General features: G+C 36.9%; 1 protein-coding gene across 1 annotated transcript in view; it reads right to left on the reverse strand.

The window, feature by feature from the left end:
• Nucleotides 1-23,251, reverse strand: part of GDPD4 (glycerophosphodiester phosphodiesterase domain containing 4) — a 49,390-nt gene that overhangs the window by 11,847 nt on the left and 14,292 nt on the right. The window contains 4 exon segments of the mRNA XM_012469603.2: nt 2,240-2,387; nt 10,265-10,319; nt 10,322-10,418; nt 11,533-11,754. Coding sequence (XP_012325026.2) covers nt 2,240-2,387; nt 10,265-10,319; nt 10,322-10,418; nt 11,533-11,754 — 522 coding nt within the window.

Consider the following 23,251-nt stretch of genomic DNA (forward strand, 5'->3'; position numbering starts at 1 on the left):
TCTGTTTCTCTCCCACCCTGAATCTGAACTTGACCATGTGATTTTCCTTGGCCAATGGGACCTAGGCAAACATAATACTGGGAGAACCTAAAAGTGCGTGTGCTTTGGGGATTGCTCTCTCTTGCTCTTGGGAACCTGTCTCTACCAGGTGAACACACTCCAGCCAGCCATCTTGAGGATGAGCGACAGCATGATGAGAAACTCAGTCATCCCAGGTGCACCTCTCAACAAATGAACAAGGCACCCTAGATTATCCAGCCCAGCTGACCTGGCTCAAACCAGAGGCACCACCTAGCCATCAGCCAGAATTGAGACATGATAAATATTTAAGACACTAAGTTTTAGATATTTTTATTAAGCATTAAAAGCTAACTGATAAAGTATATATCATTTTTAAATGATTTCTCACTTTAACTTTCTCAATTACGAGACCAATGACCAGACCAAATTATGTTGGACACAAGGGTTTCTACTACACTATTACTATCCCCAATTTACAAAAAGAAAAAAAACAAAATAAAAAACCAAAAACCACAAACGGGTTAACTAATATTTCCACATTTACACAGTAAGTAGTAGAGCCAAGATCTGAATCTAGATCTGAATCAGTCTAATTCTGGAGTGTGGGCTGCCTGTAAAGGCCTCTGGGATACCAGCCCCACCTCCCTGAATAAAATGACACATGCCATAGGCTGGGAACCATGCATTGGGTCCTTTAAAAATGCCCAGGCCAGGCATGGAAGGAAGTTTGTTTGTTTTACATATATCCTTTTATACTTTTTGAATTTTGAATCACATGGATTTATTATCAACTTGAATATTAAAATGAAAAAAATGCATTCAGAAATAGTAGCATCATTTAAGTAAGTAAGTACCTCCTAAAGGGACAACTTTAAGACATTACTTATTTGGAGGATAGAATTATGGAGGGGTATGCTGCTTTCTAAATTATGCATTTTCATAATAACTGAATTTAAAAATGTTAGAAAAATACATAATATATACATGAAGGGGAGTTTTATGGGCATAGATGGGTGGAAAGGCTCCATCTGTGCTAAGTGACCTGCCATTCAAAGTTCCCTTCAGGGTCATCTCCAGAAAGCTGCCCAAGCCACCAGGATAAGAAGCCAGCAATTTCTCCTTTCCACCAGAGGGCCTGGATGCAGTACTGACCCTGTAAGACTGTGCCCTTGACCCTGATCCCTTCTCTCCTGGTTCTGATCCTGAACAGGTCAGAAGCTCAGGCCAGTGAGGGTGGAGATATGGAGGAGGTAACTTGAGGTCCCTCCTCTCTTAGGCTTCTCTGCCAAAGGCTTTAAATTTCAAAACCATTTGGACTTTGGGTTACTACTTGGGATTGGACACTTCTGAAGTGAGGCTTTTTGATGACTAAAAGTGAACTTTTAAAAGTTATCTAAGAGTGTTTGGAAAAGCTACAGGACCTGAGTGAAATTTCATTCAAGGGCAGAGAAAGGCCTAGATCACAGACCAGGTTTAAAGAATCAGTGGAGCAAAATTAAAGTATTTTCTGTTGTACGCTATTCCCACTCAGTCAACCTACTTTCTATACAGATAAGAACAGGTTCTGTAGCAGTAACTGGTTGGCTGGGGGCTCCCTCCACAGACAGTGAGTGATAGGATTTGGCTGGGATTGTAAACCAGGTCTTCAGGTCCTCAAGCCTCTGGCAGTAAGCAGCAGAAGGCCTAGAACAGGCAATCAGACCAGGCAACCAGACACTGGCTACCCTCTTCAAAAGCAATTTGTTAGGGGACACAGTTTCCACTTCGGAGTCAAGTATGCTTGGTATTCTCCCCACTCTCCATGCTGCTGTCAATTGTTGCCATGCCTTTACAAAGGTGGGGCTACAATAACAAAACTCTGAAGTCAGACCTCATTCTGAATCCCACCTCATGAGACCACATGCACAGATATCTTTGAGCTTCAGTTTCCTCATGAAGATAATAACAGTGGCTAATTCAAAGGGTAAAATGACATAATGCATGTAAAGCACATTGTAAGGATTCAATAAATGTCAATTGTTATAACAATACTAAATTTTGCCTGAAAATCCAAGAAGGATCTGTGTGAGAGAATGGAAAATACCACATCTCCAATATTCATAGAAATCTGTGCTCTTAAGTGGCTCCCTAGGGGACAGCATAGTGGGCAACACAGGGCTGGGGGACCTGCACTGCTATTGTACCAAGCCTGGAAGAACAATCTGGACAACCAGCTCACCGTGAAGAAGTGAGGGTGATTAAGCTGACTCAGGAGCCCAATGTTGTCTGTGGTCACTGAGTTGATCCTGGAGCACCACGCCAGTGAGAAAAGCCAAGGCCCATTGACGGTATATATGTTGATACGGATGTTAGCTGCTTTATAATCTCTGGAACAAAAACAGAACCCACAGGGGATTTAGACCAAGTTTCATTCTCATCATCTAAAAGGGGAACAGCCACCATGTTTGTGACATGGTGGGCTCATGCTACAATGAGATAAAGGATTGGATTTAGCACCTCTGCTCCTGTAGCAACAGTGGTGTGCTGGTAAACCAGATGTCCTAAGGAGAATAATAAAAAGGAAGAAAGAAAACATAATTAAAAAAAAAAAAGAAACAAAGAATGGGAAAAAGGAAAAAGAAAAAGAAAGCCCTATTATAGCATTTGCAAGTTTCCATGTTATAAACACTCCTACCATAGCCAATTGTAAGCTGCCATGGGTAGAACCAATTTGTAGGTTCTGAATATCTAATAATAAGCTGATATGGGCTGGCTCTGGCATGGTATTGTGTAGCAGCACCTATATATTCGCTCTATCAGAGCCCTTGTCACCCCCTACTCAAATGATCTGCCCACTTATCAGTCTTCTTTACTTGACTCTAACAAAATAAAAGCAGAAACTGTATCTTATTTATCTCTGGATATTCAGTACCTATCATAACACCAGGCTCCACAAATATTAATTGAAAAAATAAATAAATGAGTACCAATCTGGTGAACTTATTCAGTTTTAAATATAAAGAATTTTTGCAAGTAATGAAAATAGGGGAATAAAACCTAATTTTTCCTATGGCACTATATGTCAGTGGATACTTGTGCACTGTTTATAGAGACAGGAAGAAAATAAGTGGAGGAACACCTAGTAATTCTAGCTAAGTTGTCATTTTCAGGGATTTGATTTCTCAGAAAACATACCACGTAAGTGCCTTCAAAATTTTTTTTCAACTTTGAAATGGTATGGCATATTGGAAACTGCTCTGTAGAAGCCTGAGTTTGAATCCCAGCTCTCTCATACACACGCTTAGTGAATTCTTGGCCTTAGTGTAGAAACTGTAAAATAATAATAGTGCCTCCTTAACAGAGAGGCGCTAGCAATTAGTTACCCAATATGTTAGAATTGTCTATGAGCCAATCCTTACAAATAACATAAAGATAAATTTTAAAAATAAAATGAGGAAAAAATAGTAAAAAGTAACTTATTTTTGCCTGTTGAAACCAAAACTCAAAAACCAATCACATTTCTTGTTTGTTTAAATTTTAAGTTCAGGAGATACATGTGCAGGTTTAATACATGGTTATATCACATGATACTAAATAAAAACGGGTTTGGACCCGCTACCCAAATAGTGAACACAGTAGCCCACAGGTAGTTTTCCAACCCTTGCCCTTCTCCCTCTCTCCCCCATTTTGGACTCCCCAGTGTCCGTCATTTCCATCTTGATGCCCATGTGTAACCAATGTTTAGCTCCCACTTATAAGTGAGAACATGTGGTATTTGATCTTCTATTTCTACACTAATTCACTTAGAATAATGGCCTCCAGCTACATCCATGTTGCTGCAAAGGACATGATTTCATTCTTTCTTCTGGCTGTGTAGTATTACATGGTGTATATGTGCCACATTTTCTTCATCTAATCCACCACTGTTGAGCAGTTATGTTGATTTCATGTCTCTGCTATTGTAAATAGTGCTGCAATAAACATAAAAGTGCAGGTATCTTTTTAGTAGAACAATTTATTTTCCTTTGCTTAGATGCCAGTAATGGGATTGCTGGGTCAAATGGTAGTTACATTTTTAATTCTTTGAGAAATCTCTAAACTGCTTTCCCCAGGGGCTGAATCAATTTACAGTCCCACCAACAGTGTCTAAGCATTCTCTCTCTACAACCTTTTCAACATCTGTTATTTTTTTTGGCTTTTTAGTAATAGCCATTCTGACTGGTGTGAGATGGTATCTCATCAGGGTTTTGATTTGTATTTCTCTGATGAGTAGTGATGCTGAGCATGTTTTCATGTTTGTTAGTCACTTGTATGTCTTCTTTTGAGAAGTGTCTACTCATATCCTTTGCCCATTTTCTTAAACAAACGGAGTGACATATGTGTTCATGGATTGGAAATTCAATGTAATAAAGATGCCAATTCTCCCCCAAATTGATCTGTAAGTTTAATGAAGATCCCATAAAAATCCCAGCAAGGGTTTTTTGTACAATCAGGCAAGTGGATTCTAAGATTTATATGGAAAAGCACAGCCCTACTATAATTAAAATAATCTGAAAAAAATAGTGTGAGAGGGAATCACTCTACCTGATATTAAGACTTACTGTATAGCTACAGTAATCAAGCTAGCGTGGTATAAGAGGAGAGATAGACGCATAAATCAATGGAACAGAAACAAAGACCCAGAAATAGACTCAAACAAAAGTGACAAATGATTTTTGACCAAGGTGCAAAAGCAATTCAATGGAAGTAAAATAGTCTTTTCAAAAAATAGTGCTGGAGTAACTGCACAGCTATAGTTCCTAGAGAAATCAGTAAAAAATAATCCAAAGATGTAAAAAGTCAGCCGGAACCAGATATAGCAACTCATGCCTATAACCCCGATGCTTTGGGAGGCCAAGGCAGGAGGATGGCTTCAGGCCAGGATTTTGTGACCAGCGTCACAATACAGCGAGACTCTGTCTGTACAAAATTTTTTTTTTAAATAGCCAGGTGTAGTGGCATATACCTCCAGTTCTAACTACTCTGGAGGCTGAATCAGGAAGATTGGTTGAGCCTAGTAGTTCAAGACTACAGTGAACTATGATCACATCACTGCACTCCAGCCTGGGTGACAGAGCGAGACTTTGTCTCTATTGAAAAAAAAAAAAAGACTTAAAAAACAATAGAAGAGATAGAATGAGATACTAACAAATGATTAAAAAATAAAAAGAAAAGAAGTGACCAAAAAACCCCACAAGGAATAGAAAGAACAAATAGAAAAAAAATAACATGATGGTAATGTAAACCCAACTGTATTAATATGTGAACTAAATATTAATGGACCAAACATTCCAATTAAACGTCAGAGATTGTCCTACTAGATATAAAAGAACTGACAAAATTTTGTTGATAAAAGATGCACTTTAAAGATGCAAAGTGGTTGAAAGCTAAAGGATAGAAAAAGACATATTAAGCAAACACAAATTATAAGAAGGCCCGTGCAGCAATATTAATACAAGAAAAAGTAAATTTTAGGTAAGATTAATTACCTTACACAGGAGACATTTCATAATGAAGGGGCCAATTCACCAAGATCTAATAATTCTAAGTGCAAATGCGCCTAATAAAATAGTTTCAAAATACGAGAAGGAAAAAAGAAAAACACAAATCAACAATCACAATTACAGTTGGATATATTAACAGTTGGATATATATTGGTAACTGACAGATGGCAGTATAAGGAACCATTCATTTTTTTTTAATTGGGAGGTTGCTCCCAGAAGAAAGAAGGAAGAAGTCTTGATCTTGAAAAGTCTGAGAAGTCTCCTATTCAACACAATAACTAGATCTTTAGTAAACAAAATAATAATATTTACTAGGAAGATTGACCTTATATATAATGTTATTAAAAGGATGTTCCTGATTAAGTATTTCTTCATTACATATTTTGTAAATAAACATAGAACAGATTTATGAGGCATGGGTCCCTGGAGAATGATACATAAACTAGATAACTCTCTGGGACTATCAAATAGAGATGTTTCATGACTCAACTGCTCTCCTTATGAGTGAGTTAACCCTGCACAAACTCACTTGGAGGTCTCATCTATTACTCTGGGCCACAAAGTATGTGTCCAATAAATGAAGATATCTGCACAGCCACAATCAATGTCTCTCCTTGCTTTGTCTGAGACTCTTGATTGCCTGCTGTATTCTTGAACTTAAAGATAAATTTGACAGTAGGTAAGTTATCTGATATGTGTATGTTTGATCTGCAATCTAATCCTTTGTATTAGCTCAGTAGAAAAAGAAAGAAAAAATGAATATGAAATTTTCAAAAAGCCTATCAATCAACTTGAACTAATTGACATTTATAGAATATTAAACCCAACAACTGAAGAGGACACATAATTTTCAGGGGGACATAGAAAGCTCACCAAAATAAACCATATGATGAGCCATAAAATAAGTTTAAAATTTAAGCCATAAAATTTACAAGGGTTAAAATTATACAGGTTTGTTCTCTGGTCACAGTAAGCTTAAAGCAGAAATCAATAACTAAAGTAGCTAGATGATCCTCAAATGTTTAAAAAGTCAGCAATATATTTCTAAGTAATCCACGAGTCAAATGAGAAATGAGAAAAGTTTACATATTTTAAATTGGATGATAACAAAGAAATAATATATTAACGTCATTTGTGGGAGAAAATTAAAGCAATGCTTACAGGAAATTTATAGCTTTAAGACCAGCACAGCGGCCCATGCCAGAGCTTGCAGTGAGCCGAGATCATGCCACTGCACTCCAAACTCAGTGACAGAGTGAGACCCTATCTCAAAAAATAAAAATAAAAAATAAGTAAGTTTATAGCTTTAAATGTCTAATTAGAAAGAAGATCTAAAACAGGTCACCTAATTTTCTACCCTGAAAAAGCCATCTATTAGCAAGAACAGCAAATTAAAACTGAAGTCAGTAGAAAGATGCACATTATAAAGAGCAGAAATCGATGAAATAGGAAAGTAAAGCCACAATAGGAAAAAGGTAGCAAAGCCAAAATTCAGTGTTTTGAAATGATTAATAAAATTCATAAACCCCTAGCAAGACTGATCAAGAAAAAGAGAGAAAATAAAAACTTCCAGTATCAAAATGCATTAGCACTAAAGGTGGCAGTTGCACACCAGTGTAAATGTACTAGGTGCCACTGAATTGTTCATTTTAAAATTTTATGTTATGTGAATTTCACCTTAATAAATTTTTTTATTTAAAGTTTTTTTAAAAAAACACTGTAGGCCGGGCGCGGTGGCTCAAGCCTGTAATCCCAGCACTTTGGGAGGCCGAGGCGGGTGGATCACGAGGTCAAGAGATCGAGACCATCCTGGTCACCATGGTGAAACCCCGTCTCTACTAATACAAAAAATTAGCTGGGCACGGTGGCGCGTGCCTGTAATCCCAGCTACTCAGGAGGCTGAGGCAGGAGAATTGCCTGAACACAGGAGGCGGAGATTGCGGTGAGCCGAGATCGCGCCATTGCGCTCCAGCCTGGGTATCAAGAGCGAAACTCCGTCTCAAAAAAAAAAAAAAAAAAAAAAAAAACACTGTAAGTTCAATAACAAGGAGTCTCAAAAAGTAATACAAAGTCTACCAATGAAGAAAAGCCCAGGACATAATGGCTTTACTGCTGAATTCCACCAAACACTTAAAGAAGAGCTAACATCAATCTTTATCCAACATTTTCAAAAAATTAAAGTGGAGGGAATACTTCCAAACTCACTTTACTAGGCAAGCATTACCTTGATACCAAAGCAAGACAAGGACACTACAAGAAAATAAAATTACAGGTCAATATCACCGATGAACTTAGACATAAAAATCCTTAACAAAATACTAACAAACTGAATTCAACAGTACCGTAAAAGAAACATTCACCATAATCAAGTGGGATTTATCCTGGGATACAAGGAGGGTTCATCATGTGCAAATCAATAAATGTGACACACTGCATTAACAGAATGAAACACAAAAGCCATATGATCATCTCAATAGATGTAAAAAAAGCATTTAACAAAATTCAGCACCCTTTCATGATAAAAACTCTCAACAGATTATGTATAGAAGGAATATACCAAAATACAATAAAGGCCATTCAGGACATGGCCTTATGTGTGGAATCCAAAAAAGTCAAACTTACAGTCGGGTACGGTGACTGACATCTATAATTCCAGCACTTTGGGAGGTGGAGGTGGGAGAATTGGGAGGTGGAGGTGGGAGACGGATCTCCCTTATGAGTGGAATCCAAAAAAGTCAAACTTACAGTGGGGTACTGTGACTCACACCTATAATTCCAGCACTTTGGGAGGTGGGGGTGGGAGAATTGCTTGAGCAAGACCCTGTCTCTACACAGAATTTAAAAATTAGCCAAGTGTGTTGGCATGCGCCTGTAGTCCCAGTTACTTGAGAAGCTGAGGTGAGAGGATAGCTTGAGCCCAGGAGATGGAGGGTACAGTAAGCCATGATCATGCCACTGCATTTCAGCCTGGGTGACAGAGCAAGACCCTGTCTTAAAAAAAAAAAAGTCAAACTTACAGAAAAAGAGAGTAGAATGTTGGTTGCCAAAGGCTAGTGTTGGTTGCCAAAAAGTAGAATGTTGGTTACCAAAGGGTTGGGGGAGAGGGCAGGTGTTGGTCAAAATGCATAAAGTTTCAGTTAGATAGAGGGAATGTTTTGAGATCTATTGCACAGCAGGGTAACTATAGTCAATAATAATGTATATTTCAAAATAGCTGAGCATAAATATGAAATGTCTTAACATGAAAAAGATGTGACATTTATGTTAATTAGCTTGATTTAATCATTCCATATTGTATGCTTATATTAAAACATCACATTTTACCCTATAAATATATACAATTATGATGTCAATTAAAAATACTACAAATTTTAAAAATCTCTTTAAAACATTAAAAAACTTTCTAGCATCACAAATAAAACAGAGGGCAACTCTGCACTCTATACTTTTGATTAAAATAATGCATTTAAGGCACTCTCAGTTAATGTGGCAAGAAATCTCACTAAACCTTTTAACCACTCCAGCAGGTATCACTGTTATTCTAATTTACAAAGGAGAAAACTGACAATTAGAAACATGTCCAAAGTGACCAGAGTAGTTGATGGGTAGGCCAGGTCTAGCAAATATAGAACCTGACACATATTAATAGCTCAATAAATGGAAGTCATAATTATTTTTCAACTACTAGATTAATCTCAGGATTAAGAGAGAAGGAACTCATTCTAGAGCCATTTTCTACATGAAAAAAAGTAGAGGAAAATAGAAATATGCTCAAAATAGAGGAGCAGTTGTGTAAAGAAAAATCTTCTGAAAGGGAATTAGAGAGTAAAACACATATAATTTTCCAATGCTAAAAGAAAAAAAGACATTATTATATGACCATGATCAACCTATGGCCAGAAAAGCAGAAAAAGCAGGAACAGAAACAGAGATGCATGCAACAGCCTTTTATGAAATCCAAAGGAGACTCTAGATACCTAGTATCTCTCTCTCTCTCTCTAATCTATTATCTATTTATTTATCTATCTCCCTCCTTCTCTCCCTCTCCAAGAAAGAGTTTGTCTCTAAAGCATTTATAATCATATAAAAAATTAACCTTAAATCTAAGACAAAGGGGATATGGATTAAATTAAGCATGATTAATAACAGATAAGCTTGGAAAAGTTATCATTTTATTCCCAGGTGCTTTGAATTCTGAAAATTTGTCTCTAATTGTATTTTTATAAATACAGTGGTTAATAATTTTAGTTTCTTCTCATGCTTAGCTATTTTTACATTTTTAAATAATGGTTTTGTTATATTCTTAATTTTCCCTTCCAAAAATATGGCTATCTGGATCACAAAGCCATTCACAAGGTAGTGCAATCCATCTGGTAATGGTAGGAGGAAATAAACAACGTTTTGAGTTATGACTTTTCAATGTCTGCCTTTCATATAAAAACAGAAATGCCAAGCATACAAAAAAAGTGTGCTGAATGGTGAGAGATTAGAGCACACAGGAGAGGCCGAAGTCTATGTTCCAGGGACATATTCAACACTTGATAAATGTTTGTTGGCAGAGGTAGGGAGGGAGGAAGGGGTAGGAAAAAGAAAGTAGGAGATTCAAAGAAGATAACACCACAAAGAAATTCCGAGATCGAAAGGGGAAGTTAAGTGTTTAGTTAGAATGTGTATTTTGTGTAAGATAATATGTGCCAAGAGAGATGTGGTCAAACACTTACCTTAACCCATTAGGGAACAACCTCCTGTAGTTAACATTTATTATACTGATTTTTTTTTAGCAAGGGTTTCAATGGATACAAAACGGCCCACATGCTGAAAATCAGGAGCCACAGACCTGACGTATTGCATATCATGAGTTGGCAACCAAAAAATCTGTAAGGAGAAATAAGAAATCCTTCAGTAGATAATCAGCTGTTCAGGTATGAACAGCCCCATAGAGAATGGAGGGGGCTCCATTCCAGCACAGGTAGTATTCTATAGAGAATAGAAGGAGAGATTCTAGTCCTGGGTGAGTCAACATAGCCTACCATTTTCTAATAAACTCTTATAATGGGTCTTTCACTAGGGCTACTCAGGAGCTGAGTTTTCTCACTACCCTCTCCATTTACCAGTTAACATCAAGTGTCAAGGGCCTACTGTATATACAAAGACTCATACAAGCAAAGTAGATTAGTTGATAGATGTGGATGAATAGTGGGAATCAAAAACATTTCTTCTGGTTAATGATGTTAAAAATCATCTAATGATGTTAAAAATTTCTTCTGGTTAACGATGTTAAAAATCATCTGTAATCTTAGCAATTTGGGAGGCCGAGACAAGAGGATTCCTTGAGCCCAGGAGTTCAAGACAGGCCTGGGCAATATAGGGAGACCCTGTTTCTATTTTATTTTTAAAAATCATCTTTGAGAGGAGTCATTTCCTGCCAGCAGGGATACTATTATGACTTACCTACGAAATGCTTCCATTTGTAAAAAGACATATTTGTTTCACTTACAGCACACCCATATTCTGAGAATTTATGGGATTTGGAACAACTGACTGCCTAAATGCAGAGAGTTGCTTCTGAAAAACATCATGAGCAAATCTCTGCTCAAATAAGACCCAGCTCTGCTTTCTATATCATCCATCATGCCAACTTTTCAAAGCCTTAATGTTACCAAGGCTCTTTCTAATGGATCTATGTTGGTGTGGTACAGTTCACATTAGATAGTTATTATACATTCTACTCTTTAAAAAGGTGTTGCTCTTTCATTTGGTTTGGAATAGCAAACAGCCTCAATGGTTTTCCCCACTGAGGTAAATTTAACTGGGTCATTCCTAGATTACCACACGTAGCTGTATAAGTAACAATCTTCATTTCCATAGGAAGCAAAATTACCTAAGGATCCCAGGGAAGATCTACAAGGTAGGTCAAGTTCAACTACTGTGCTCCTACGACATGCTACCCACCTCCCAACCTGTATCATAAATACTGAGAAAGACATACCAGCTGTTGCTCAATTTTAGAGGCAAGGATCACGCTTACCACTTGGCGGACAAATGTGTGTCTGAGAGGATGTTTTGGTGGAGGGCTACGAAGATCAAATATCACAAATTTTCTTTCCTTCTTTGCAAGTGTCAACAAATCAGCTAGTGTTGGAATTGACTGATTTCTTGCTCTTTCTTTATCTGCCTCTGATAGAGGTTTCATATTGTAGAATGGCCTAAGCTAGAAATAAATATATTAATAAATACATCAAAAGCATTTTCCAGTTCTCCTCCTATGTAGCCCTGCATCCAGCTCTACCTCAGTTGTTCCATTATCATTCAATCCACCAGGCCCTCTGAAATACTAGTGCTAGATAACAGGTGACAAGGAGAGAAATAAAATTTAATCTCATTAATAATTACAGTGTTTGGAATGGACTCTTTTATATCCTAGAACCTGTTGTATTTGCACTGAAGGTCTTTCATGTTCTTATCCTGACCTTCCTTTCCAGCCGTTTCTCCCATAACTCAAGATAATACATCCCTTTTCAATCATGTTGGCTTCCCACATGGGCTCTCGCTATTCTAGTTTTGTGTAATAGGAAGAACACATCCTTTGGCTCTAACTGAATTTAATACTAGCTCTACCCCTCCCTTGACTTCCTTGCCATATCCACCTGTTAAAAATGCTATCCTTCAAATGCTATTTCCTTCATGAAGCTTTCCTTTTATCTTCCTGAACTAAAGAGACTTCAAGGCTGGTGCTGTGGTCACGCCTTTAATTCCAGCAGGCTGAGGCAACAGGATCACCTGAAGCCAGGAGTTCAAGACCAGCCTAGGCAACAGAGTGAGACCCTTGTCTCTACAAAAAAAAAAAAAAAAAAAAAAAACTTAAAAATTAGCTGGATGTGGTGGTACATGCCTGTAGTCCTAGCTACAGGGAGGCTAAGGCAGGAGAATTACTTGAGCCCTGGAGTTTGAGGCTGCAGTGAGCTATGATCATACCACTGCACTCCAGCCTGGGCAATAGAGTGAGACCCTATCTCTAAAAAAAAAATGAAGAGACTTCAATGGCTTTAAAGCCCAATGGCCCATTTTTATGCCTCTGTAACTGTACATCTCATTCTGCCTCTATAGTTATTTGTACATGTCTTAGTACATTAAAGTTCAGTCCTGGCTTACTATGCTTCTTGCTATGCAACCTTGGTAATAAAACAATTTAAATTCTCCAAGTCATCATTGCCCAAATTACAAAATAGAGGAGAGGAAGAACAACCTATATATTTCTTAGGATTATTTTGAAGATTAAATATGATAAAAATGTTTGAAGGGCCTGGGAGTATGTCTGGTACATAGATAGAAAAGCATACAATTCACATTAGTTCCTTCACTCTCTACTGACTCTACTGGAGTGTAACTGCCTCTTGGCAGGAACTGTCATATAATCTTTGAAATGCACAGCATTTCACCTAACACATGGGAGAACACACATATGTTTGCTATATTAAATTTAATAGATGGCAACTTTTATCATCACTTGCCAGTTTTTAGATAATTTGAGTGAAGGCAGTGATAAAAGGCTACCTCTCAGGAGAAGAAAGCAATAGCTACCTCACCTTTTTTCAAGACTCGAGTAATCTCTCTTTTTCTCTATACAACTTTATCTTCATTCTCATTCACACCTTTCCTATTTCTTCTTCTTCTTCCTCTGACCTCCTAAATAAGCTGCCTTTTTGTACATTTTTCTTGGGAAACAATCACATTGCACAGTATCTCCAGAAAATTGCTAGGGCAGAAGGCAGACCACTGAAGTTAAGCTAAACCATGGTTTAGATCTGATTAAAAGCCACAACTAATGGTTTTCTTCATTCTCAGGAAAATAGAAATATGCTTCAGAATTCAAGATTTTGTTAGCTACTACCAGACCTAAACCACTGGTTCACTTAACTGTTAAAACATTCTTGTGAGAAAAATTGTTCAAAGAATTTATGGGAAAGACCAACACAAGCCCAAAATTTCGAAATAACAAAGATGGTAAAAGTAAACCAATACAAGAGTTTAAAAATAGACTGAGTTTAAATAGTCTTATGGGGGTAGGCCTAACAGCTGAAGTACACTGTGCCTCTTTTTCTGTATATAAAATAGGAGAGAGCCTGAAAAATAAAACTTGAATGGATAAATGCCTGTTTAGACTATATCCAACATGTGGTTGAATGTTTTCAAAAAGCCATAGGAAGTAACAAGCTAGAAATGAAAACAAATTTCTGGTTCTCCAGATGAAATATCTAGTTCCTCTAATAAAAATAAGATCAAAAGGTTCTCTGTTCTCTATGCCTCTGTGTAGACATATTACAAGTAGAAAGGTTACTAGAAGAGCCAATGTATAATATTGATTAAGAAATAGAAGGACAATTAAACCTGTCCAGTGATGCCACATCAAGTAAACATTCCACTGAATAGACAATTCTGATGAGAACTGTAACTACATATGAACAACAATACAATTTTCTTGTTGATATGGGTACCACTACAACTACCGTTAACTGCATTACTATAAACAAAAATCACATCACCAGAGTACTACAACCACTCAAGTAGTGGGAATATCTAACAATCCTGTCTTTTGCCATGTCCCAACATAAAACTATGACTTTGAGACCACTGTCAGAAGAAAATCTTTTTCTTCTTTATGGTACTTTCCCTATACATTTATTTATTTATTTTTAGTTTTCATTTTTCTTGAGATGGGTTTTGTTCTTGTTGCCCAGGCTGGAGTGCAAAGGTGTGGTCTTGGCTCACTGCAACCTCCGCCTCCCAGGTTCAAGCAATTCTTCTACTTCAGCCTCCCAAGTAGCTGGGATTACAGGCACCCCCACCACACCTGGCTAATTTTTTTTGTATTTTTAGTAGAGACAGGGTTTTACCATGTTGGCCAGGCCGGTCTCAAACTCTTGACTTCTCCCCTCTAAACTGAAATATTAGGGACCTACTTTGCAAAAAGAACCACCAGAGGAAATGTACTATGAACAAATCATTTTTAGAAGCCCCAGAAGGTTCTATTGCACATTATCAAATTACAGCTCATATGAACGCTACTATATTGATTCAAAAAATAACCAAATAGACTTCTGGCTTCTGGTTCCACATGTAAGTAGCTTTGAAGATGCCACTTCATCCTAACATCAAGAAAAAAGTTGAACAGAATGAAAAATCTACAACTCTTCTTGCATCTGTAATAAAAGTGAGGACACATGACAAACCGCTGCCCATAAAATTGGAGAGACAGACAGGTGAAAGGAGATGAATCACAGCTTACCACAATGAGACTAATAAATGGAAACCACTAAGAAAACTAGTGCTGGGGTAGGAAAACTTGAACTATCATTGACAAATTCCTGGAGGCTTAGTGTGGACAGGTCTGAGAGTTAAAAAATTCAAGTGGATACCAAGTTATAGGAGGGCCCCCACTTCTGTGAGTTTTAGCTCCAGTAGTTTGAACTGGAGCTTACAAACATTGGAGAAAAATCTCCTTATGTTTTGGCAGAGAGAGGAAAAAGAAAACATTTTGAAATATGCCAGAGCACTCTGCTTCTTAACAATGCCTTCCCTTAACAGAAATTATTTAACCAGAGACTAACTTGCTGGGGTTATCAGAGCCTAACTGACCTGGAGGAAGAGAATCACCTAAGTCCAGCCTACTGTATCCATCCTGTACCATCTAAGGGAGAGTAGAAGGTGGTGAAATGTAGAAGCACCTGTGAAGTTCATGGCCCAGAAGCACAGGCTCACTAAAAGACTGAGGCCTAATCATATGAGTACAGAACACTTGCTCTTGCTCCCCCCACCAACCCCTATCTAACCACCACATTACTAAAGGCTTATTTATAGCAGATCCTTTCACATGGTTATACTATGTCTAGCTATCAAGAAAAAATTTACAAGGCATACTAAAAGGCAAAAAAATGAAACAAAAGAAAACATAATTTGAAAAGACAGAGAAGGCAGCAGAACCAGACATAGCAAGAATGTTAGAATTATCAGACTGAGAATTTTAAATAATGAGTAATATACTACAGGCTTTAACTGATAAAGCAGACAGCATGCAAGAACAGATGGACAATGTAAGCAGAGATGGAAATCCTAAGAACCAACAAAAAAGAAACAGTGGAGATAAAAACAAAAAACCACTGTAATGAAAATGATGGTTTGTTGTTTTGTTTTGTTTTTGAGTCTCACTCTTTTGTCCAGGCTGGAATGAAGTGGTACAATCACAGCTCACTGCAGAACTGGCCTCCTGGCCTCAGGTGATCCTCACAGCTCAGCCTTCTGGGTAGCTGGGACTATAGGTACACTCTACCATGGCTGGCTAATTTTTTCTATTTTCTTTTTCTGGTAGAGGCAGGGTTTCACCATGTTGCCCAGGATACTCTTGAACTCCTGGGCTCAAGCAATCTGCCTGCCTTGGCCTCCCTAAGTGCTAGGATTACAGGTGTGAGCCACTGCACCTGGCTGATGGCCTTATTAATAGACTAGACATCTAGTTTCCTAATCTAGTCTATTACTATGCTAGACATCAAAATGTCTCCAATTACGCTCAAATAAGGATACACCAAAACATATTATAATCAAACTATCAAAAATCAAAAGGCTGAGAAAAGGTTCTCTGAGCTTGAGGATATATCAATAAAAACTTCCATCAACTGAAAACCAAAGAGAACAAAGACTGAAATACATCAGAATAGAATATGCAAAGACTGTGGGACAACTATAAAGGGTGTAACATATGTGCAATGGTAATATCAAAAAGAGGAGAAAGAAAAAGAAGAAATATGTGAAACAGTCATGACTGAGAATTTACCCCAAATTAATGTCAGACATCAAACTACAGATACAGGAAGCTCAGAGAAAGCTAACCAGGATAAATTTTTAAAAAATTGTACTGTGGTATAACATTTTCAAACTACAGAAAACAAAGATAAAGAAAACATTCTGGAAAAAAAAAGAAAAAGAAAAAATATCTTACTCATAGAGAAACAAAGATAAGAATTTCATCTGCCTTTTCCTCAGAAACCATGCAAGCAAGAACAGAGTGGAGTAAAATATGTACAGTGTTAAGAGAAAAATACTACCAACCTAAAATTCAGTGTCCTGCAAAATGACCCTTCAACAGTTAAGAAGAAATGACTTTTTTAAACAAATAAAAATTGAGTGAATTTGCTACCAGTTGATATGCCTTGCAAGAAATGATATGAAATCAGTAACACAATACATGAACAAAATGAGAAATTTAACAGAGATATTGAAATTGTTTTAAAAAATCAAACATATTTTGAAATGAATATAAAATTCAATAGAGAGTATCAATAGCAGAACTTATCAACTAAAAGAAAGGGCCTGTGAAATTGAAGAAATGTTATTTGAAAATATATTGTCAGAGGAGAAAAATAATAAAAAGGAATGAGGAAAGCCTATAGGGTTGAAGATAGCATCAAGAGAGAAAACATTCATATTATAGATATCTAAAAAGGAGAAGAGAGAGAAAAGAATGAAAGACATATTAAAAAAAAAAAAGTAATAGCCCCAAATTCCCTAAAACTGGAGCAATACATAAATATCCAGGTATAAGAAGCTCAAAAGTCTCCAATTAGGTTCAGTCCAAACAAGAATACACTAAGACATATTGTAATCAAACTGTCAAAATTCAGAGACAAAGAGGATCCGGAAAGCAGCAATAAAAAAGAAGTCTTTCACATACAAGAAAATTCCAAAAAGGCTATCAGTGCATTTCTCAGCATAATCTTGTAGGCCAAGAGAGAGTGCATTTAAAGTACGTAATTTTTCTCTTGCTATTAAGTTGTTTGAGTTTCATATATATTTTCAGGTATTTAGTTTGCAAATATTTTCTTCCATTCTGTAGATGTCTCTTCACTCTATTGATTGTTTCCTTTGCTGTGCAGAAGCTTTTTGGATTGATATAATTCCACTTGTCATATCCAAAAAAACATTGCCTGGACCAGGTTGTGGAAACTTTCCCTGTATTTTCCTCTAAGTTTTAGTTTCAGGCCTTATGTTTGAGCCTTTCATCTATTTTGAGTTGATTTTTGTGTATATGTGAGATAAGGGTTAATTTCATTCTTCGGCACATGGACGTTTAGTTTCTCAACAACACTTATTGAATAAACTGTCTTTTCTTCATCGTAAAAGGACAAAAGTCCTGTATGAGTCTCACTTCGCTAAAATCAAGGTGTTGGCAGGGCTGTGTTCCATTCTGGAGGCTCTATAGGAGAATCCATTTCATGCTAAGTCTGAGTTTTGACAAAATTTAGCTCCTTGGGGTTGTAGGACCGAGGTCCTATTTCCTGTTGTCTGTCAGCTAAGGGCCACTCCCAGTTTCTAGGGGCCACCTGCAATTCCTTGGCTCATAGCCTCCTTCCTCAGTCTTCAAAGCCAGCAATGGAATGTTGAATCCCTCTCATGTTTCAAATTTCTTCTGCCTCTTCTCCATTGTTACATCTCTCTGGCCATATCTAGGAAAGACTCTCTGCTTTTAAGGATTTGTGTGACTATATTGAACCCACCCAGATAATCCTACCTCATCTGAAGGTCCATAACCTCAATCACATCTGCAAAGACCTTTTTTACTGTGTATGGTAACACATTTATATAAGTTCCAGGAATTAAGGGATGGGCATCTTTGGGAGGTCATTATTCTGTCTGCAACACATTGTGAAAAGGGGGTAAATTCTCCAAGGAGACATAACAATACTAAATGTATACATTCATAACAGAGCTTCAAGGTGCATGAGGCAAAACTGACAGGTCTGAAAGGAAAAATAGGTAAGTCAACAATTACATTTGAAGACTTAATTGCTCCTCTCTCTGTAATTGATAGAACAAATAGATAGACAATTCATAAACATAGAGACAACCTAAACAATATTCTTACCCAATTTTACCTAATGACATTCTACCCAACAATTGTAGAATATACATTCTTTTCATTTGCACTTGGAACATTCATCAAGGCAGACCACATTCTGGACTATAAAATAAATCTTAATACATAAAAAAGGACAGAAATCGTACAAAGTGTGTACTTAGACAAGAACAGAATTAAACTAGAAATCAATAATAAGATATCTGGAAAATCCACAAATATTTAGAAATTTGAAGAAACACTTCTAAATAACCCATGGGTTAAGAAAGAAGCCTCAAGCAAGATTTTTTAAATATTTTGAGCTAAACAAAAATTATAAAATGCAACATATCAAAATCTGCAACATGAAGTTGAACCAATGCTTAAAGTTATTAAATATATAGTATTAAATGCTTACAACTGAAAAAAAATCTAAAATCAGATTATAGCTTCCACCTTAGCAAACTAGAAAAAGAAGATAAAATCAAACTAAGCAAAAGAAAGTAAATAAAGAGCAGAAATCAATGAAATTAAAAGTTTTAAAACAGTGAAACCAATCACCCTTTCTTTGATAAGATCAATACAACTATGTATCTCTAGCCAGATGAACAGAGAAAAAGAGAGAGAACAGAATTACCAAAATCAAGAATGAGGCCGGGTGCAGTGGCTCACACCTGTAATCCCAGCACTTTGGGAGGCTGAGGTGGGCAGACTGCTTGAGGCCAGGAGTTCCAGACCAGCCTGGCCAACATGGCGAAATCCCAGATCTACAAAAAATACAAAAATTAGCTTGGCGTGGTTGTGCACACCTGTAATCCCAGCTACTTGGGAGGCTGAGGCAGGGGAATACTTTAAACCCGAGAGGCAGTGGTTGCAGTGAGCTGAGATCATGCCGTTGCACTACAGCCTAGATGACAGAATGAGACTCTGCCTCAATAAAATAAAATAAAAAAGAAAAAAAAAGAATGGAAGAGGGGCCAGACATGGTAGCACATGCCTGTAATGCCAGCACTTTGGGAGGCCAAGGCGGGAGAATCACTTGAGCCCAGGAGTTGGAAAGCAGCCTGGGCAAGACAGTCAGACACTGTCTCAACAAAAAAAATAAAAGAATTAGTTGGGCATGGTAGCACATGCCTGTAGTCTCAATTACTGGGGAGGTTGAGGTGGGAGGATCCCTTGAGCCCAGGAGTTTGAGGCTGCAGTGAGATATGATCATGCTTCTGTATTCCAGTCTGGGTGACAAAATGAGATCCCATTTGTTATTTAGTAAATAAATAGTGAATGAATGAATGAAGAGGGAATATTACCACTGATCCCATAGTCATTAAAAAGGTAATAGATGAATATTATAAACAACTCTGTCCACAAATTCAAGAGCTTAGATAATACAGATCAATTCCTCAAAAGACGAACTATCAACAACCACTCAAGAGATAACCTGAATGTTCTCCACATCTATTGATGAAATTTATTTGTAAAAAAAAAACCTCCCCACAAAGGAAACTTCAGGCCCAGGTGTGTTCACTGTTAAGTTCCACCAAACACATAGGAAAAAATAATAATTTGATACAGTCTCTTCTAGGCAGAAGAAGACAGAATATTTCTAACTCATAATTTATGAGGCCAGCATTACCCTAATACCAAATCCAGATAATGACATTATAAGAAAACTACAGAACAATATTTTTCATGAACATCCTGTGAATTTTTAATTTCAGATATTATAGTTTAATTTCAGATATTATAGTTTTTCAGTCCTAGAAATTCTATTTGTTCCTTTTTTATAGCTTACATAATCTCTCATTGTGTTCTTACTTTCCTTTAAATCCTTGATACATTTGTAATAGCTTTTAAAAAGTCCCTTTCTGCTAATTTTATGAGCTATCTTTTTTAGATATTTTTAAATGAGTTTTTCTCCTGGTTTTAAGTCACATTTTCCTGCTTCTTTCTATATCTAATAATCTTGTTATTGGATGCTGGACATGGTGATGTTATACTGTTGGAGGTCTTGATACTGTTGTCTTCCTTTAAAGCATATTGATGTTTGTTTTGGCAGGCATTTAAATGATTAGCTAGTTTGATTTTTATTTATTTTTAGTGAGTACAAGATAGCCTTTAACCTAGGGCTAGTTTAGCTCAGTTACTGAAGTATGACCTTTCCAGGGTTTTCACTGAATGGTCTGAACTACCAAAAAAGTCTCTCTCTAATCTGGCTGGTAAAACTTGAATATCTTCCATTCCAGTGAGTGTTTTATCATTTCCCTTGCAGAGATCTTCCACCTACTTGGTTATATTTTTTCTTAGGTATTTTTTGAGGGGCCAGGTATTGTATATGGGATCACTTTCTTGATTTCTTTTTCCACTGGTTTATTGTTGGTATATAGAAACACTACTGATTTTTATGTTAATTTTATATCCTGCAACAGTACTGAATTTATCAGTTCTAATAGGTTTTTTGGTGGAGTTTTAGGGTTCTCTATATATAACATCATGTTGTCTGCAAACAGGGATAATTTAACTTCCTCCTTTCCAACTGGGTGCCTTTTATTTCTTTCTCTTGCCTAACTGCTCTGGCCAGGACTTCCAGTACTATCTTGAATAAGTGTTTTGTTCCAGTTCTTAGAGAAAAAGCTTTCAAGTTTTCTCCATTCAGTATAATGTTAGTTGTGGGTTTGTCATATATAGCTTTTACTGTGTATAAGTATGCTCCTTCTATACTTCGTTTGTTGGGGATTTTTATCATGAAGGCATGTTGAATTTTATTAAATGCTTTTTTATGTCTATTGAGATGATCATATAGTTATTGTCCTTCATTCTGTTGATGTCATGTGTCATGTTTGCCGATTTGTATTATGTTGAATCATCCTTGCAGCCTTGGAATGAATCCTACTTGGTCATGATATATGATCCTTTAAATGTGCTGTTGGATTTGGTTTGCTTGCATTTTGTTGAAGATTTTTCTATCTGTGTTCATCAGGATATTGGCCTACAGTTTTCCTTTCTTTTTCTCTTTTTTCTCTCTCATCTCTCTCTCTCTCTTTCTCTGTCATTAATTGTATTGCTTGTTTTGTATATTCTTTTTTTCTTCTTGTTTTTCACTTCAGTTTGATGGTCTTCAATAATATAAAACGTTTGGTTTTTTTCTCTCTCTCTTCTTTGCATATCTTTTCTACCAATAAGTTTTATGCTTTTGCATGTTTTCATAATGGTGATTATTATCTTTTTGCTTCCAGATGCAGGGATACCTTGAATATTTCTTGTAGGGCTAGTCTAGTGGTTTTGCATTTCCTAGTTTTTGCTTGTCTGGGAAAGACAATTTCTCCCTCATTTCTGAAGGATAGATTTGCTGAGTAAAGTCTTTTGGGCTGGCAATATTTTTTCTTTCAGTATTTTGAATACCTCGTTCTATTCTCTCCTGGTCTCGACAGTTTCTGCTGTCAATCTAATGAGAATTCCCTTATATGTGACTTGATACTTTTCTCTTGCTCTTTTTAGAATTATTTGTCTTTGACTTTCAACAATTTGATTAAAATATACCTTGGTGAGGACCTTTTGGGATTGAATGTATTTGGGAACCTTTGAGCTTCTTAGATCTGGCTATCCACCTCTCCCCAGATTTGGGAAGTTTCAAGCTACTGTTTCCTTAAATAGTATTTCTATGCCTTTTTCCAATTCTTTCCCTTGGGAATATCCACAATATGAAAACTTACTTGCTTAATAGTGTCCTATCATGTAGACTTTCTTTACTCTTTTTCATTCTCAATTCTTTTCCCCCCTCTATCTCTCTATCTGGGTAATTTTCAAATGACTCACTTTCAAACTCAGAGATTCTTCTGCTGGAACAAGTCTCCTGTTGAAGCTCTGTACTGTATTGTTTTATTTTGGTACTTGAATTACTCAGTTGCAAGGGTGTCCATTTTGGTTCCTTTTTTTTTTTTTTTTTTTTTTTTTTTTTGAGACAGAGTCTCACTCAGTAGCCCAGACTGGAATACAGTGGTGTGATCTCAGCTCACTGCAACCTCCACCTCCCAGGTTCAAGCAATTCTCCTGTCTCAGCCTCCCAAGTAGCTGGAACTACAGGCACACACCACCACGCACAGCTAATTTTTGGGTTTTTAGTAGAGACAGGTTTTGCCACATTGGACAGGCTGGTCTCGAATTCCTGACCTCGGGTGATCCATTCACCTCGGCCTCCCAAAGTGCTAGGATTATAGGCATGAGCCACCACGTCTGGATAGTTCTTTTTTACTATATCTATGTCTTTGTTGAATTTATCATTAATATCATGAATTGTTTTCCTAATTTTGCTGAATTGTCTTTCTGTATTTTTTTGTATCTCATTGAGTTTCCTTAAGTTAAATATTTTAAATTCCTTTTCCAGCAATTCATTTATTTATTCAAGTCTGTTACTAGAATTATTATGTTCCTTTGGTGGTGTCATATTTCCTTGCTTTTTCATTTCTTGTGTCCCTGTGCTAATGTCTATGCATCTGGTAGAATAATCACCTCTTCCAAACTTTCTAGAGTGGCTTTTCTAGACAAAGACTTTCACCTGCAGTTGGGTCTTAGTGCACTAGTTGAGAAGGTTATGGTGATTCTGTTTCTGGGTAGGTGTAGTGGTATAGTCGCTGTGTAGCTTCTTTGGCTGCATTCAACATCAACAATAACTGTGGGCATCTCTGTGGCTTAGGGGTGTGGACATTTGTTGTTGTAACAGCAGAGGTGTATGTTGTTAATGTCCTTGGTCCAGAGGGTGTTTGGGGTTCTCCAATTCTTGTTTTCCCTACAATGAGGAGACTTCACTGAAGGAATCCCTCTTGGT

Source organism: Aotus nancymaae, unplaced genomic scaffold (genome assembly GCF_030222135.1).
Source record: "Aotus nancymaae isolate 86718 unplaced genomic scaffold, 86718_ANA_hifiasm-v0.15.2.pri h1tg000059l, whole genome shotgun sequence".
Lineage (NCBI taxonomy): Eukaryota > Metazoa > Chordata > Mammalia > Primates > Aotidae > Aotus > Aotus nancymaae.